The 19,783-nt window shown below is 44.6% G+C and overlaps 1 protein-coding gene across 1 annotated transcript in view; it reads left to right on the top strand.

The window, feature by feature from the left end:
- SGPL1 (sphingosine-1-phosphate lyase 1) overlaps positions 1-19,783 on the top strand; it is a 68,237-nt gene that overhangs the window by 30,233 nt on the left and 18,221 nt on the right. The window contains exons 3-5 of the mRNA XM_063958793.1: positions 2,529-2,596; positions 15,975-16,122; positions 18,510-18,589. Of these exons, the coding sequence (XP_063814863.1) occupies positions 2,529-2,596; positions 15,975-16,122; positions 18,510-18,589 (296 nt within the window). The remainder of the gene's footprint in view (positions 1-2,528; positions 2,597-15,974; positions 16,123-18,509; positions 18,590-19,783) is intronic.

Raw genomic sequence — 19,783 nt, 5'->3', positions numbered from 1 at the left:
CGGACTCCGAGAAATAGAATTATCGGTAAGTAAATTCTTATTTTAAATGAGTGGAACCCGCAGCCCAGCTTTTAAAGATAGCGGCATCCAAAATTTTAGTGCAGCACAAATTTTGGCCGTGTCAAAGTGCCAGGTGGTAGGGTCATTTTGACAGGCAGACAGCCTGAACAGTAAAGCGTCAGGAGAACAATAATATATAAAATAAATAAACACACACATTCACACTCTGTGGAATTTCAGAGATGGGGGTCACTAAATAGCCTACGATGGAATGCCATCAGTCCCTTGGGTGTGCATGCAGCTTCACAAACTTCAATTCAAATTATAGTAGGGGTGGCGTAGAGCTACTCCTCTCTAAATCTGTCTAATGAGATGTTTAACATTTCTCATGTTCTAAACCAGTCTGATTCTCTATCAGTGGGGCAGCATGGTTGGTGTATTGGTTAGCAGTACTGCCTCACAGTACTGAGGTCTTTAGCTCAATTCCCACCACTAACTGGGTTGAGTTTGTTTGATTTGTGTGGGTCTCCTCCCACAATCCAAATCATAACTGGTGGATTAAGTGAATTCTGACAAAAAAAAATGTTCCCATGTATGCACCTACAGTACATGTAACAGGGAATGTAGATTGTAAGTTCCACTGAAGCAGGGACTGATGGGAATGGCCAAATATTCTCTGTAAAGCACTGCGCAATGTGTGCGCTATATAAAAAATCACTCAAAAAATAAATGAAAATAAACAATTAGATTAAGCCATGGGTGGGCAATAAGTGGCCCTCCAGCTGCTGTGGAACTATACATTCCAGAACGCCCTAAGTTAAAATTGATGTTTGCCTTGGTGAAAATATTCAATACATTCCTAGTTACTCAATGAACTGGTCCTCCAGCAAATTGTATAGAAAACTTCTAAGAGCCAATTAGTTATAATGCCCCACCTGTGTCTCCATTATTTAGGTATCTGATTTACTCCAGTGTGGGGACAGCTGCTCCAAATAGCCGCTGTTCCTGCGAGCCTTACTACTGACTCTTGCCGCTAATTGGTAGTTTCCTAAAGATATGTCCTCATACACTACTGCCAAATGCCCCATAGCGGCACACTGTGTGGCTCTGCTTGTGCCAAGCATATTTTCCACTCTAATCTAGATGCACAAAAATAAAAAAAATTGGATGAAACAAAACCACTTAACAAGACTGCACTGAATAATTTCTAGACTTGTAAGCTCTTATGTAAATATTTTGCTGTTGTTGAATTACGTCTCAGAGCTTCTAACATTTATTTTAAAGTGACTTGTGAAAACTCTTATTGCAGTCATATTGCTTTGCAATTCAGATGTTGTGGTGAACTGCTTAATTGCAGTCCATGTGTGGATTGACACCTATCTCCACACATGCTTCACCTATGACAGACCTGTCCTATTTAGTAAAGCATACCTACGGATTGTCGATCACCCTGCTGTCGTCTGTCAATATGTTGAAAGATATTAACAGGACAATGTAGTGTTTGTAATGTAATTTAAAGCATTGTAACAGTCTCTGCATTGTAAGTAAAAACATGGTCATAAAACTGCTTGTTTAAAGTTATAATGCCGACACTATTACAGTGCTTTAAATTACAACTGTGTTGTCATTGTCCCGTTGATATCGTGCTGTCAATATATTGACTGTCAACAGCATGAAGATTGATAATGTAATTACATTCCTTCAATAAGGTCAGGTTCTGATGGTTTATGGTGGAATTGACCCAGTTTAATTGACCCACTTAAACTGCCACGTGGCCATTTTCAGAGTGTGCGCTACATTTTATTTTAATTCTGTACCCACAATACACCTTCTTCCTTTTTTTTTTTCTCAAATGACATGTGTGGTTCTTCCATGATTTGTATAGTTTATTCCAAACCACTATTTATCTGTGAATAATTTTTTGTATCCTTAAGTGTTACGGAAAAAGACAACAGGACAACCCTTTTCCTCATTTCCCCTTCCTTTTAAGAGACCCGCAGATAGCCACCTGTGTGTTGATTGCATTTAGTACAGCTTATATTACCGAGAATAAATCCGCTTGGAGAGGAGACTATGAATAACAAGTGTGACTAGCTCTTGCAGCAGTAACTGAATTGTGTACAATGTTGGATTGTGAAATAGGCTCCCCACCTGGAGGCAGTGAATGCAGTCATGCTTTAGTATTACTTTTTTTTCTAAATAGAATGACACAACAGACATCATTCCATCTTTATAACGGAGTGTCGTCATGCCCTCATTTTGCAAAAATGCTGCCCTCTTTAGTTTTGCGGCTCTTTGAAATCTGATTTCTTTGATTTAAATTATGCCATTTGGCAATGTGCTATACAGTAGTAACATGAGGAGCAAATTTATTTTCTTAAATTACAGTAAGCATAAACAAAAACCTTTTGTATTAAATCTGTAGGGATTGTGATGTTTATTTAGTTGTCTTGAATAGCTTGTTTGTTGTGTGTTGTTGTGTTTCTTTCTTTCTTTAAAAAAACAAAACATTTCTGATTTGTTTTCAGGTCTGACATCGAGGTGTAAAAAACAATTTTTCCGAATAATAAAACGATTGCCATTCATTGGTTCAAAAGTAAGCAACACAACTTGTGATCTACAGTATCTAAAATGTTTTTGCAAGCATGCCTTGCGTTTACAAGATTGTTTTTCAAGATGTTCCTTGTAACAAAGGTTTAAACAGCTATTTATAAGACGACAATTGTAACAATGCTGAATTGGAAGTGAAAAGCGACATTGTTATTTCACACCATCAATCTTCCTTAAGCTTGGTCTTTACATGAAACAAAGTGACTACATTAGCACAAGACATTGTATCAGTTTTTTCTTTTCACATGTCTTTTCCCCTCAGTCTGCTGACTCAAAGTTTACTTGAGGTCATGGTACTGAACGTGGCTGTATGCTGTGTTGCAATTTATAAATCTACTATTTTATATGTGAGCTATTAAATAGATATTCTATTTACTTGCAAATGTTGAGGTGCTAAACTGAGTGTCACTTTATTACATTTTCTCATATAATGTAAAATGATGCTTAATTTGCCTAGAGATGTGTGCATTACTGTTTAATTTTTCATTTTGCTCTTTTCGTTCCTGTGTCCTCCATATGTTGTAGAGTTTTATGGGCCATTTATCTACAGCCCCGACTCCCCGTTCTGCTGATCTGCAATCCAATTCATTATTCGGCAATGATCCATTGGCAGATCGAGGACAAAAACAGCAGATCCTAACCATTTTTTCCTAGATCCGGCGGGTTGGGGAAATCCTAACATTTTGATTTCTCAAATCCCCCGACCTAGCATCGGCCCAATAGGGAATTGCCCTTATTTATGCTTGATGTATGGGCTCCTTTTACATCTGATGCCAAATTTGCAGAGGGCAGTCTACAGCCTTCACACTTAGCATATGATATCAGTTATGTTTTATATTCTTGTTCAGTCCTGACAGTTCTGCAACTTTCCTGCATTGCGGAAAATGGGTGTAGTATGGTATGCCGGCGGGCAGCATACCGGCGCTGGGATCCCAACTGCTGGCATACCGACAGCTGGGCGAGCGCAAATGAGCCCCTTGCGGGCTCGCTGCACTCGCCACACTGCGCGGCACGCTATTTATTCTCCTTCCAGGGGGGTCGTAAACCACCAAGAGGGAGAATAGTTGTCGGTATGCTGGGTGTCTGGATTCAAGTGCCGGTATACTAAGCGCCGGGATGCCAACAGCCGGCATACTGAATACCACCCGCGGAAAACAGTAATGTGTGTGATATGATTTTAGAGAGAAAACTATTGTACCTGCAGTGATGTGCGGCCAGCACAAGTGTTTATTTTCTGCGGAATACATACAGGAGACTGGCAGACGGGATGCTGTCTGTCACTGTACCCTGAGCGGCATCCTGTCAGCCGGAATCCCAGTGGCGAGATTTGCTCGCCCCAACTTATATTCCCACTCGGATGGTGGCTTGGACCCACCACCCAAGTGGGAATTCGGGGCTGCAGTCGGGATTCCGACTGCAGGCATTTCTCTGGCTTTCGGGATTCCGGCGTTCGTATCATGAACGTTGTGATCCCAACAGGCGGTATATTAACTGCATAACATTTTCTGCTACTATCAAAATGCTTTATTCTGTCCATGTCAGTGTGAATCTTTTATCTTTTAAAAATCAATATCAATATTCTAAAAACTGGGATGGTAATTGCTTTCTGGAAAAAAAGAAAATAAATGGATCGGAGTATGTGTGAATGTATGCCCCATTCAACAGGGAGTGATGTGAATTACATATTTGTAAAGTGTGATTTGATTGGCGTTGTGTGAATAAACAATAATAATTGTTCATTAATCATGAGTTCATTAACTAGTCCAGTGACCTACATAGTGTTTGCATTTCAAATGTCTCTGTTCTATTAAATCTAAATTCGTGTGTGTGTGTGTGTGTGTGTGTGTGTGTGTGTGTGTGTGTGTGTGTGTTTTATAACTTACATGATCAAAATGATTGGCTAGCAATGTGATTATGATGTGCACTTAGGTTGCAAATTGTTATATAGAAATACAAGTTTGTAGGAAAAAAATGATGCCTGTGTGGACATCTTCATTGCTACATCCTATTATTGCCTGTTTTATCATCTGAAAAAATATTTTTATCTTTAAATGGTGGGGATAAACTTTGAACTCACTCAAATGTAAAACATGACCAATGTTCTAATGGGCTGATAAGATAAGTGTAATTTAGTTGCATGCCATCCTCAGTGTAGCAAAGATTATGACCGGCTACTTTATTGTGAATTAAAGAGACTTTTCTGAATAATTATAGTGCATTCCCTCTGTTAAGCATGTCAGAGCTGTTGTCAACCTATAAAATATGCTTGCTGTGGTACCTTCAAGCAGTGACGTGCGGTGCAGTGGCGGAACTAGCGAGCGGTGGGCCCAGGTGCGACAAAATGCTTTGGCCCCCCCTCCCCCCACACACACACATCCCATCCAAGTCCACCCACTCACCCCTGGAGAGGATCTGGTGAGGGGGACCTGAGAAATGGATACCTAGCAACAGTGCCGTAACTAGACATTTTAGCACTGTGTGCAAGAAACGGCATCGGAGCCCCACCCCTGCATGCAAAATAGGGGCAGTGCGCGCCTTAGGCGCGCGCAAAAATACATAGTAGCGTGGCTTCGTGAGGAAGGGGTGTGGCCACAAAATAATACTAATTCATAAAACGGTGCACAGTAGTCTCCATTCTTCAAATTACGCCGCACAGTAGCACCACTACACCAGGTAGAGACCCTTTTACACATAACGGCAGACAGCGTGCACTTTTTACACATAACGGCAGACAGCGTGCCCTTTTTACACATAACGGCAGACAGCGTGCCCTTTTTACACATAACGGCAGACAGCGTGCCCTTTTTACACATAACGGCAGACAGCGTGCCCTTTTTACACATAACGGCAGACAGCGTGCCCTTTTTACACATAACGGCAGACAGCGTGCCCTTGTTACACATAACGGCAGACAGCGTGCCCTTGTTACACATAACTGCAGACAGCGTGCCCTTGTTACACATAACGGCAGACAGCGTACACTTTTTACACATAACGGCAGACAGCGTACACTTTTTACACATAACGGCAGACAGTGTGCCCTTGTTAAACATAGCGGCAGACAGCGTCCCCTTTTTACACATAACGGCAGACAGCGTACACTTTTTACACATAACGGCAGACAGCGTCCCCTTTTTACACATTACGGCAGACAGCGTGCCCTTGTTACACATTACGGCAGACAGCGTCCCCCTTTTTACACATTACGGCAGGCAGATTCCCCCTTTTTACACATAGCGGCAGGCAGATTCCCCATTTTTACACATTACGTCAGGCAGTCCCCCCTTTTTACACATTGCGGCAGGCAGATTCCCCCTTTTTACACATTGCGGCAGGCAGATTCCCCCTTTTTACACATAGCGGCAGGCAGTCCCCCATTTTTACACATAGCGGCAGGCAATCCCAACGAAGAAAGAGACAGAAAGAAAGACAGAAGAATTATACTTACCCTCTCCGCTGGCTCAGGCTCCTCGGTGCAGCGTCAGACGATTCCCGGGCGGGAGAGAAGGAGGAGGAGGGAGGTGAAGGAGGGAGCCGCAGCAGCGCTTTGTTACTGGTGAAGGCGCTGCTGCTGCTGCCCCTCTGCTTCACTATAGGCTGTCTTCCGAGAATAGCCTATAGTGAAGCAGAGGGGCAGCAGCGCCTCCACCAGTAACAAAGCGCTGCTGCGGCTCCCTCCTTCACCTCCCTCCTCCTCCTTCCCCCGTCCGTGTCGCTGCTCCTCTCCTCTGTGGGCGGCTGTGCGCTGCGGGCAGCGGTTGCCCGCAGCGCACAGCGGCATGTAATGAGTCAGTTTGACTCATTACATGCTTGGGCCCCTGGACAGAGGCGGGCCCCAGTGCAACGCACTGCTTGCACTGCCGGTAGTTCCGCCTCTGGTGCGGTGAGGTGATGCAGGTGAGGCAGAGCCTTTCCTGTCATACTAACATTTGTGCCAGAGGTTTCACTGTATAAAGTATATGGAAAAATTCAAAGAATATGTTATAAATATCTTCTTTGCATTATTCTATTCCTTTTTATAGCCAAAACTCTGGAGTAAAAAGTCTATGGCAGATGAGGCAGTGCCTTCCCTGGTTATCTTTTCTGCAAATCTCTGATCAAAACTCACCAAATTTCCAGGAGTATATACTGCTGTACCTGTGTATAATGCCCACATGTACCTTTTGGCTCATATATTTTGTGTAACCAGTGCCTCTTGAGCCATTTAGCTCACTGCACGTCCTTCGCTGTATGGTCATTGTCAAATATGAATAAACTAAGTTTAGGCTGAGGATTATAGACTTGAGACCTCCATATCATCAAAAACACAGTCACCCATATAGAGGTGTCCACGTACACTTATCCAGAAATCGTGCCCCACCTTTTGGCATGCCACATACTTTGCAAGTTTGCCATGGAACTTTTGCTTAATATGCGTCTTAATGTGCTGCTTTATGACAATTCCTTTGTGACCACAAATAAAAAAGCAATCCTGCAAACTTTGTACATAATTTGTGACTTTGTGCACTATTTGCAAATTGTTATACAAAATTTGGGTAAAAAGTACTCACACACTCCACCAGCAGTTTTTGGTGTTTAGGTCACACCAGGCTTAGCTGAAAAAAGGATACTGAAGATCTGTGAGTACACACCCTTAATCTTTCATCTGAGGAACATAGCTAGAATCAAGCACTTAATTCCCTCTGAAGATCTGCCTAAAGTCTTAAGCCCAGTACCCACGGGCCGATGCAGGAGAGATGTGTGCTGAGCGAACCGCTCAGCACAGCGCGATCTGTGCTGAGTGTGCGGGGCCGCGCATCGCTATCGCTGAGGGGGCTACACACAGATCGATCATGCAGATATTCTAAGCAATCTAGTCAGATTGCTTAGAATATCGCTCTGTGAGTACCCCCCTTTCTCTGACGTCCTAGTGGATGCTGGGTACTCCGTAAGGACCATGGGGTATAGATGGGCTCCGCAGGAGACTGGGCACTCTTAAAAGAAAGATTAGGTACTAGATCTGGTGTGCACTGGCTCCTCCCTCTATGCCCCTCCTCCAGACCTCAGTTAGTATCTGTGCCCGGCCAGAGCTGGATGCACCCTAGGGGCTCTCCTGAGCTTCCTAGAAAATAAAGTATTTGTTAGGTTTTTTATTTTCAGTGAGATCTGCTGGCAACAGACTCACTGCTACGTGGGACTGAGGGGAGAGAAGCGAACCTACCTGCTTGCAGCTAGCTTGGGCTTCTAAGGCTACTGGACACCATTAGCTCCAGAGGGATCGAACACAGGCCCAGTCCTCGGTCGTCCGGTCCCGGAGCCGCGCCGCCGTCCCCCTTGCAGAGCCAGAAGAACGAAGAGAAGTTGAAAATCGGCGGTTGAAGACTCCGGTCTTCATTAAGGTAGCGCACAGCACTGCAGCTGTGCGCCATTGGTCCCTTAGCACACCACACACTCCGGTCACTGATGGGTGCAGGGCGCTGGGGGGGGGCGCCCTGGGCAGCAATTAGATTACCTTACTTGGCGAAAAGCACATAATACAGTCTGATAAACTGTATATGTGCATTAACCCCCACCATTAAAGTACATAAAAGGACAGAAGCCCGCCGCTGAGGGGGCCGGGCCTTCTTCCTCAGCACACCGGCACCATTTTCTCTTCACAGCTCAGCTGGAAGGAAGCTCCCCAGGCTCTCCCCGGCAGTATCCTGGTACACAAAGGGTAAAAAAGAGAGGGGGGGGCACATAAATTTAGGCGCAAAACTGTGTATATAAGCTGCTATAGGGGAAAAATCACTCAGTATAGTGTACATCCCTGTATTATATAGCGCTGTGGTGTGTGCTGGCATACTCTCTCTCTCTGTCTCTCCAAAGGGCCTGGTGGGGGAACTGTCTTCAAATAGAGCATCCCCTGTGTGTGTGGTGTGTCGGTACGCGTGTGTCGACATGTCTGAGGTAAAAGGCTCCTCTAAGGAGGTGATAGAGCGGATATGTGTGTGGGAGGGTGTCTCCGTCGACAACGCCGACACCTGTTTGGATATGTGTAAGTGCTGAGGTAAAATTATTGCACAAAAGGTTAGGGAACAGAAAGGAAATCTACCCTGGTCTGTCCCTATGTCACAGAGTCCTTCAGAGTCTCTCTATGTTCACTATCCAAAATAACAAAGTATCGACACGGAGTTTAACTCCACTGTCGATTACAATAATGCAAAGTTACAGCCAAGAGGGCTAAAAGATATTCAATATATGATTATTGGAATAAAAGATGATTTGCATATCACTGATGACTCATCTGTCACTGACACGAGAGTACACATGTTTAAGGGGAAGAATGCTGAGGTAAATTTCCCTCCTCTCATGAGGAAAAAGAGCGGGAATCTCCAGACAAGAGACGGCCGCTTCCCACAAGAGAATTCTCAGGCTGTATCCTTTCCCCACTAGGGCCAGGATGTGTTGAGAATCTTCCCCTTGGGTGTCCTGTTTGCACTAGCTATTCTCAGGGATCCTGCAGATAGCGCGCACATTCTAGTATACTACCCAGACCGGCGATTGTGTCGGCATGGGTTTATAGCGCTGTGGCAGCGTGGACAGGTACCTTATCAGCAGAGATTGAGACCCTAGTATGCATATAAATATTTTAAGATGCTGTCTTAAGTGATAGATATATAATTATAAAGCATGCCCAAAGGGACATAAGTATACTGGGTCCTAAAGACAAAAGCTATGTCGATTTCTGCTTGACGTGTCCTGTAGAATATACATTGGACAGATGATGCCGACTTAAGAGGCATATGGAAGGCTGAGGATTGTGTGGAGAAAGGTTCTCGGGCCTGGTCTCCACAGTTATAGCTGGTAATTCTGATATTTTGCCTTATATTCCTGCACAGCCTAGGAAAGCACAACATTATTAAATGCAGCTTTTCGAATAAAGAAACAAGAAAGTCTGAGGTGCGTCCTTTCTTGTCAGAGCCGGGGGCAGAGGAAAGAAGCTGTACAACACAGCTAGTCCCCAGGAACAGAAGTCCTCCCCGGCCTCTACAAAAATCCACCGCATGTCGCTGGGGCTCCACAGGCGGAGCTAGGCCCGGTGGGGACACGCCTTCGTAAGTTCAGCCACAAGTGGGTTCACTCCCTGTTAGATCCCTGGGCAATAGAAATTGTATCGCAGGGATACAGGCTGGACTGTGAGAAGATGCCCCCTCACCGAGGACCCGGCGGGCTTCCCCCCAAGAGAGGGAGCCAGTGTTAACTGCAATTCGTAAATTGTATCTTCAACAGGTGGTGGTCAAGGGTCCCCTCCTTCAACAAGAGGGTGTTATCATTCGACCATGTTATAATCCCGAAACCAGACGGTTCGGTTAGACCCATATTGAATTAAAATCCCTGAACATATACCTGAAAAGGTTCAGGTTCAAGATGGAATCGCTAAGAGCGGTCATTGCATGCCTGAAATGAATCGGGACATAAGGGATGCATACCTTCGTGTCCCCATTTATCCACCTCATCAGGCGTACCTCAGAATTGCGGTACGGGATTGTCATTACCAATTTCACCAAGGTAATGGCGGATATGATGGTGCTCCTGCGGAAGCAAGGTGTCCCTATTATCACATACTTGGATGATCTCCTCATAAAAGCGAGATCAAGAGAGCAGTTGCTGGACAGCGTATCACCTTCTCTGGAAGTGAAACGGCAACACGACTGGATTCTATATATTCCAAAGTCGCTGTTGGTTCCTACAGCTCATCTGCTTCGCCTAGGCATGATCCTAGACACAGACCAGAAGAGGGTTTATCTCCCGATAGAGAGAGCTCAGGAGCTCATGACACTGGTCAGGAATCCATTGAAAACCAAAACAGGTGTCAGTGCATCACTGCACTCGAGTCCTGGGAAGGATGATGGCATCATACGAGGCCATCCCCTTCGGCTGGTTCCATGCAAGGACAATGGAACTAGTGGACAAGTGGTCCGGATCACATCTTCAGATGCATCGGTTAATCACCCTATCCCCCAGGGCCAGGGTGTCTCTCCTGTGGTGGCTCCGGAGTGCTCACCTTCTCGAGGGCCGCAGATTCGGCATTCAGGACTGGGTCCTGGTGACCACGGATGCAAGCCTCCGAGGGTGGGGGGCAGTTACACAGGGAAGAAAATTCCAAGGTTTGTGGTCAAGCCAACAGACTTGCCTTCACATCAATATCCTGGAACTAAGGGCCATATACAACGCCCTAAGTCAAGCGGAGTTCCTGCTTCGCGACCAACCGGTTCTGATCCAGTCAGACTGCAGGGGCTCATGTAAACCGCCAGGGCGGCACAAGGAGCAGGGTGGCGAGGGTAGAAGCCACCAGAATTCTTCGCTGGGCGGAAAATCAAGTAAGCGCACTGTCAGCAGTGTTCATTCCGGGAGTGGACACGACCTCCACCCGGGAAAGTGGTGACTTCATCAGGAAGTCTTCACGCAGTTTGGCAAATTGATGGAAACTGCCTCAGGTGGACTACATGGCGTCCCACCTCAATAAAAAGATAAAAAAGGTTTTACGCTGGGTCAAGGGACTCTCAGGCGATAGCTGTGGTCGCACTAGTAACACCGTGGGTGTTCCAGTCGGTCTATATATTCCCTCCTCTTCCTCTCAGACCCAAGGGCTGATAATTGTAATAATCGGAGGAGTGTGAACAATATTCTTTGCTCCGGATTGGCCAAGAAGGACTCGGTACCCGGAACTGCAAGAAATGCTCTCAGAGGACCCATGGCCTCTGCCTCTCAGTCAGGACATGTTGTAACAGGGACCCTGTCTGATCCAAGACTTACCGCGGCTGCGTTGGACGGCATGGCGGTTGAACGCCGGATCCTAGCGGAAAAGGGCATTCCGGATGCAGTTATTCCTACGCTGATAAAGGCAAGGAAAGACGTGACAGCAAGACTTTTTCACTGTATATGGCGAAAATAGGTTGCTTGGTGTGTGGCCGGGAAGGCCCTACAGAGGAATTCCAGGGGGGTCGAATCCTGCACTTCCTACAGTCAGGAGTGACTATGGGCCTAAAATTAGGATCTATAAAGGCCACGATTTCGGCCCTATCCCTTTTTCTCTCAAAAAGAACTGGCTTCACTGCCTTAAGTTCGGACGTTGTTACAGGGGTGCTGCATATTCAGCCCCTTTTGTGCCTCCAGTGGCACCTTGGGATCTTAACGTGTGTTGGATTCCTAAAATCCCACTGGTTTGAGCCACTTAAGACCGTGGAGCTAAAATATCTCACGTGGAAAGTGGTCATGCTTTTGGCCTTAGCTTGGACTAGGCGTGTGTCAGAATTGGCGGCTTTGTCATGTAAAAGCCCATATCTGATCTTCCATATGGAAAGGGCAGAATGGAGGACTCGTCCCGAATTTCTCCCTAAGGTGGTATCATCGTTTCATTTGAACCAACCTATTGTGGTGCCTGCGGCTACTAGGGACTTGGAGGATTCCAAGTTGCTGGACGTAGTCCGGGCCCTGAAACTTTGTTTCCAGGACGGCTAGAGTCAGAAAAAATCACTCGCTATTTATCCTGCATGCACCCAACAAGCTGGGTGCTCCTGCTTCAAAGCAGACTATTGCTCGCTGGATCTGTAGCACCATTCAGCTTGCACATTCTGCGGCTGGACTGCCGCATCCTAAATCAGTAAAAGCCCATTCCACGAGGAAGGTGGGCTCTTCTTGGGCGGCTGCCCGAGGGGTCTCGGCTTTACAACTTGCCGAGCGGCTACTTGGTCGGGTTCAAACACTTTTGCAAAATTCTACAAGTTTGATACCCTGGCTGAGGAGGACCTTGAGTTTGCTCATTCGGTGCTGCAGAGTCATCCGCACTCTCCCGCCCGTTTGGGAGCTTTGGTATAATCCCCATGGTCCTTACGGAGTCCCCAGCATCCACTAGGACGTCAGAGAAAATAAGATTTTACTCACCGGTAATTCTATTTCTCGTAGTCCGTAGTGGATGCTGGGAGCCCGTCCCAAGTGCGGACTCTCTGCAATACATGTATATAGTTATTGCTTAACTAAAGGGTTATTGTATGAGCCATCTGTTGAGAGAGGCTCAGTTATTGTTCATACTGTTAGCTAGGTATAGTTATCACGAGTTGTACAGTGTGATTGGTGTGGCTGGTATGAGTCTTACCCTGGATTCCAAATCCTTTCCTAGTAATGTCAGCTCTTCCGGGCAGTTTCCCTAACTGAGGTCTGGAGGAGGGGCATAGAGGGAGGAGCCAGTGCACACCAGATATAGTACCTAATCTTTCTTTCAAGAGTGCCCAGTCTCCTGCGGAGCCCGTCTATACCCCATGGTCCTTACGGAGTACCCAGCATCCACTACGGACTACGAGAAATAGAATTACCGTTGAGTAAATTCTTATTTTACATACATTTGTATCATCACCATAGACTACTGAAATGCACTCTACCTTGGTCTCCCAGCAAAAGAATTGCAGCACTTGCAACTGGTATAAAAACACAGCTGCCAGGCTGTTAACCAACCAGTCCCTTTCCAGCTACATAACACACATTCTCTACTCCCCCCCGCCCCCCTCTCCCCTCATTGGCTGCCTGTAAAATGGCAAATTGTCTTCAAGATTGGCTCACTGACTGGGTGAAATGAGCGTCCCCCACCCTCTCTCAGGTCTGTAATAGATCGCTCAGCACATATCTCTCCCCGTATGTACTGCCCTTTAATGTCTCCATGCTCTCTGCACTTTATGAAAAGCTTTTTCTGTACTTCATTGTTTCTGTTCTGTATTATATTTATTCTATCTGTTAAGCGCTCTGAGTCCTATTGGAGAAAAGGGTGCTATATAAATAAAATTTATTATTATTATTATTATTATTATTATTATTATAGGTTGAGTATCCCTTATCCAAAATGCTTGGGACCAGAAGTATTTAGGATTTTGGATTTTTCCGTATTTTGGAATAATTGCATACCATAATGAGATATCATGGCGATGGGATCTAAGTCTAAGCACAGAATGCTTTTATGTTTTATATACACCTTATACACACAGCCTGAAGGTAATTTTAGCCAATATTTTTAATAACTTTGTTCATTAAACAAAGTGTGTGTACAGTCACACAATTCATTTATGTTTCATATACATCTTGTACACACAGCCTGAAGGTCATTTAATACAATATTTTTAATAACTTTGTGTATTAAACAAAGTTTGTTTACATTGTGCAATCAGAAAACAAAGATTTCACTATCTCACTTTCACTGAAAAATTCCGTGTTTCGGAATATTTGGTAGTGGTAGTAGTAGTAGTAGTATCCCATACCCAAATATTCTGAAATACTGTATTTTTTGAGTGAGACTGAGATAGTGAAACCTTTGTTTTCTGATGGCTCAGTGTACATAATCTTTGTTTAATACATAAAGTTATTAAACACATTTGTATTAAATGACCTTCAGGCTGTGTGTATAAGGTGTATATGAAACCTAAATTCATTGTGTGTATGTGCACAAACTTTGTTTAATGCACAAATGTCATTAAAAATACTGGCTAAAATGACCTTCAGGCTGTGTCTAGGGGGACTATATGAAACATAAATACATTATGTGCTCAGACTTGGGTCCCATCGCCATGATATCTCATTATGGCATGCAATTATTACAAAATACTTCTGGTCCCAAGCATTTTGGATATGGGATACTCAACCTGTAGTAATTATTATTATTATTATTATTATTATTATTATTATTATTATTACATCTCTATCTTGAAATTTGTTGGTTTTACTGATCACAGGTATCACACACTTCTATTCATTGATGGAACAGCTACAGTGTAGTTATGAGCACAATCACAGTCAGTGATGTACTGTAGCTCAGCAATGAGATGGCAGAGACATCCTCCATGCCATGGTTGTACTGTATGTAGGGGTAAAAAGCTGCAGGGCATGAGTAATAATTACAGGAAGAAGGGAGGGCAGGGTGGGCCATGTGTTGCATTGTAATTTTTAATCTTTTGCAGGCATGCTTCTGAATAGAAGTTGTAAAGTAGGGCCTAATTCAGACCTGATCGCAGCAGCAATTTTTCTCTTAATAGGCAAAACCGTTGCACATGCCTGTCCCAGTCTGCATTCTAAACCCCGGGATCCCGGCATCGATAGGGTGACCACCAGGATCCCAAGTGCCGGTCACCCATACCCAACCTGTTTTAATACGCTCTCATAACAAAGTTAGACTATGGGCCTAATTCAGACCTGATCGCAGCAGCAAAATCTTTCTCTAATGGCCAAAACCATGTGCAGCGCAGGGGTAGCAGATATAACATGTGCAGAGAGAGTTACATTTGGGTGGGGTATGATCAAACTGAAATCTAAATTGCAGTGTAAAAATGAAGTAGCCAGTATTTACAGTACCCTGCACAGAAACAATGTAACCCACCCAAATCTAACTCTCTGCACATGTTATTTCTGCCCCCCCTGGAGTGCACATGGTTTTGCCCATTAGAGACAGATTTTGCTGCTGCAATCAGGCCTGATTTAGGTCAATAGTCTTTAACTTTGTTATGAGAGCGTATTAAAACGGGTTGGGTATGGGTGACCAGCGCTTGGGATCCCGGGGTTTAGAATGCCTGCGGGGGGGGGGGGGGGGGGAGAACAAGCGCAACGAAGCCTCTTGCAAGCTAACTGCGCTCACCATGCTGCGGGGCTCAGCTTGCCACAGGTTCTATTCCCACTCTGAGTGTTGTGGAAATAGTCCCTGTCATTCAGCATGCTGACTGATATTTTAAGGGTTTTCGGATGGAGGTGTCTGTATTGTGACCGGTGGTCTCCTGACTGCAGGTCACATAACTACATCCCATTAAAACTACTAAGTTCTTGTTGGAAAATATTTTTGTTAGTGTCCATTTCTTAACCTTACGCCTAAGTTTTAAGAAAGGATAGGTTACAGCTGGGTACACACCTGACAGATTTGCCAAACAGTAACAGGGACAATTGAGAGAACATCCAATTTAGAGCGTACGCAGCACATTATTAAGAAGAGATGTGTTATTGTTGATTTAAATCCAAACCTAGGTAACGTTTCAACATGATCTACCAGCAGAAATCTGAGCCCGATTGTCTGAATTCCGTACACAGTACATTTTCAGTCCAATAATTTACATTCGGGTCTGATGAATGTTGTGTAGCACTCCTTACATCGAGACCCCAGTGCCACTCGTTTTGGTCTGACAGTCCGCTACAGGTGCAGCGTATATACTCTCCAGTACTCCCGTGTTCAAAAATAATCTTTTTGGACGATTGTTAGTTCGTAACCAACTTTATTGTTGCTAGTTAAGACTGTGTGGCCTGCCTACATAAGGACACAAAGTATGTGGTTTTATTAATAGAAATTAATACAATATATTTGGTTTTCTTTTGAACAGATCCAGAAGGAGTTGGATAAAGCTTTAAATGAAATGGCACATGTTGTGTTAAATGTGAAAGGTGGAATGAGCTTTGTGACCGCTCTCCCTCACACTGGGCTCAAACAGGAGCAAGTAATGGAAAAGCTAAAAGAATACTCTGCCCTAGGTACCGTATAGCCTGTTTATTTATAATGCTTTCTTTGCCCTAAGTGGTAATACTTACATTTTAATAAGTATAAGTGCAACACGTAGATATGACTTCAAGGCAAAAAGTGAACTCTCTAAATAATAAATAAATACGGGGAAGCTGTTACAGTACCGCTAGTCTGGATCCCGGGCGTCACAATGCTGACGCTGGAATCCTGACTAGCGGTGAAATACTGCCGCTGGAACCAGCGCCACAGGCTTTTCTCCCTGTATGGGTGTCCTTGACACCCATACAGGGAGAATATAACCTGAGTTAAGCGCAGCGGGCCCGCAAGGGGCTTGCCACACCGTGCCCTGCTGCCGGCATACAGGTGGCCAGGATCCTGCTGTCGGTATACTGACGGCTGGGATCCCAGCCGCCGTTTTCCTTTTTTTTTTTTTTATACCGATCCCTAAATACGTATAGAACATTGATGCTCTTTTAGCTAAACTACAGTAGAAGCAATGTTCTAGTTTCTGTGAGCAATACTTTATCTAAACAGCTTTGGCTGTAAGGGTCATGACCTGCTGTATCTGGTTTCTCTTCTTTTCACTATGCACAATGATGGAATATCTAGTTATGCAGATGGTCTAATCCTGCCACTAAGAAACAGGTTGGTTGTTTAGTTAATCACTTTATGTAATAGGGTGTTTATATAAAGACTAATGATGTAAGTTTATAACCTTATGTTGCCTCGCTGCCCGCGCCAAGTGGTCACAGATTGGTTTTAGGTCTCACAGTACCTGAGCCAATGGGAGATTCCCTCTTAATGTCCGTAGCTGCATGATACTGACTTCACCCGCTGCGCAGTGGGTGGGTAATTTGCTGCTGCCGCCTCCACCACCACCAGTCTTCTCCCACCAGCACCTGGAACCACTGATTCTACTCAGGCTCTTACCATCGGCACCTTAACCTTATACACCTTGCTGCTGTGTATGCATGCATACGCTGATACACCACCTGACTGCCTAATTGGCATATGTTGACCCCCCCCAGCACCTCCCAACTTGTCCCCACTGAACACTGACCTTAACCAGGTCCTGCACAGTAGCTGGCAGAGGGCGGAGCTTGGAGACGCTGTCCTCACCCCAGAACAGGTAGAGAATGGGACTGCGTGTGTCTCATACATGTTGGTCACAAGATGAAAAATCAGTCATCCTGAAGGCAAGATGTTTATTGCTCAATAAGACCCTTCCTCTTTACAAGCATTGCTCAGTGGTTTCAGCATACAAGATGTTTACAACAGATATCTATCTCAGTCAGGGAATAACTCTTTGTACAAAATTCATGGCTCACAGTCTTCTTTATATAGTCAGAAGACACAGTAGTATGGTGAAAGCCTCCCCCATGTACAGATGCAAACGGGTGTGAATAGGTGCAGCCAGGCATTGCCGCAATGCATATGCACGTGCGGACGCATTGCAGCAACAAAGCTACAGCCATATCTTTTTGGGATTCGTATATATCAATCAGACCAGCTATTTAACAGTATATCAAAATCCATGCACTTTACCTGCTGTGTACTGGGCGCTATCAAAGGCCTCACCAGACCTCCTGCTAGGAAATGGCAACTTAGCATTGCATTTCCTAGTCACAGAAGATGGCTTCTAAAATCAAATACCGCATAAATAGCACAAGTGCGTTTTTAAAATACTGTACAAACATCTTAAATTTAAATACATTTAAACATGCCACAAACTATTAAATATACTCTGCGTTATGCACCAATGCATTGCAGATCAGCTACAGTGCTTACAGCAATATAATATTTTAATACAGTTTATTATAGCAATGGAGCCTAAGACATGTCCCAGCATTATACAGAGGCCAGCCTTGGTCTAAGCATTCCTGGCTGCAGCCCTGCTTCTTGCCAATGGCTATCACATGTACAACTGGTGCCGAAGCGCTGATTAGCCCATTCAAAAATGATGCAGAAGCATGAGGGTTAGCTCCCTCAGTGCCATGGCCGCCATCTTGGCCATGTGGGCCTGGTTTTCAGCCACATGTGGTAATATCTAAGATTTTTCATTCCTCTCAACATTCAAACCCTGTTCTGACCTATAGCATCATAACTCTGAATAGTGATGGAGTCCCAGCATTGATAAAGCAGTATTATGATATTGAGGTTTCCAGTATGGATAATGATATCATTGATTTGTTAATAATGGACATTCCCAAATCACCACAATATTGCAACATGTCAACATGTGGGTGTTTTTTGAAATCTTTATTATTTAAACACAGCAGTTGTTGTTGTTGTTGTTGTTGTTGTTGTTGTTGTTGTTTTTCTTTGTATTCTTTAAAACAAAAATATGAATTTAAGTGATCATTTTCTATTTTACTGGACATAAAATATTTAATTTTAGGTGAGGTGTCCTGGGAACAGGGAAAGGTGTCTGGAGCTGTTTATAGTGGAGATGAACGGCTGACCCAGCTGTTCGTAAAGGTAAATCTGCTTAAAAAGAATGTTTGTCTGCATTTTAAAGTGACCTTCCAAACACCTTACGGTATTCATCATTCATCTCTTCCTTTCATTATCTGTTATCAGAGCATTTAAATATTTGATGTCATGCTGTAAAGGGCATGTAATCAATGTAGGCATAGTCGCATCAGTATAAGAACATTTTGCAAGGAAAGTGAGTCTAGCTGCTGTATTAAATATAAATTGTAGGGATAAAGGTCGTATTAGTGGAGCAGCAATATATACAGTATTTGGCTGATGTAAGTCTCCAACTGACAAGTTAAAATTGATGGCTTATGCTACAGGCTTGATTATGCTTATTGAATTCTTATTTCTTGTCTGTTCTTTGTAAATGTGATGTTGTTTTGCAAAATGATGTTATGTTTTTGTAGTACGTATCTCATCTCATTCTGCCCCTTAAGGGGGGTACTCACGTAGCGATAATCTAAGTAATCTGACTAGATTGCTTAGATTTTAAGCATGATCTGTCTGTGTGTAACTCCCACAGCGATAGTGATGCTCGGCCCCACGCGTCGCTATCGCTGGTGCTAGATTGGGTGAAATGAGCGCCCCCCCCCCCCCATCTACCCCCGCACGCTCAGCACACATCGCGCTGTGCTGAGCAGGGGGAGAGATGTGTGCTGAGCGGTTCGCTCAGCACACATCTCTTCCACATCTGCCCATGAATACGGGCCTTAAGTCTTCCATCATTACTGCATTTTCTCTGACGTCCTAGTGGATGCTGGGACTCCGTCAGGACCATGGGGAATAGCGGCTCCGCAGGAGACAGGGCACAAAATTTAAAAGTTTGACCACTAGGTGGTGTGTACTGGCTCCTCCCCCTATGACCCTCCTCCAAGCCTCAGTTAGGTTTTTGTGCCCGTCCGAGCAGGGTGCAATCTAGGTGGCTCTCCTAAAGAGCTGCTTAGAAAAAGTTTGTTAGGTTTTTTATTTTCAGTGAGTCCTGCTGGCAACAGGCTCACTGCATCGAGGGACTTAGGGGAGAAGAAGTGAACTCACCTGTGTGCAGAATGGATTTGCTTCTTAGGCTACTGGACACTAGCTCCAGAGGGACGATCACAGGTACAGCCTGGATGGGTCACCGGAGCCGCGCCGCCGACCCCCTTGCAGATGCCGAATAGAGAAGAGGTCCAGAAACCGGCGGCAGAAGACGTCTCA

Source organism: Pseudophryne corroboree, chromosome 3, assembly GCF_028390025.1.
Source record: "Pseudophryne corroboree isolate aPseCor3 chromosome 3, aPseCor3.hap2, whole genome shotgun sequence".
NCBI lineage: Eukaryota > Metazoa > Chordata > Amphibia > Anura > Myobatrachidae > Pseudophryne > Pseudophryne corroboree.
Note: the sequence above shows the minus strand (reverse complement) of the source record. Positions and strands in the feature narration are given on the sequence as shown.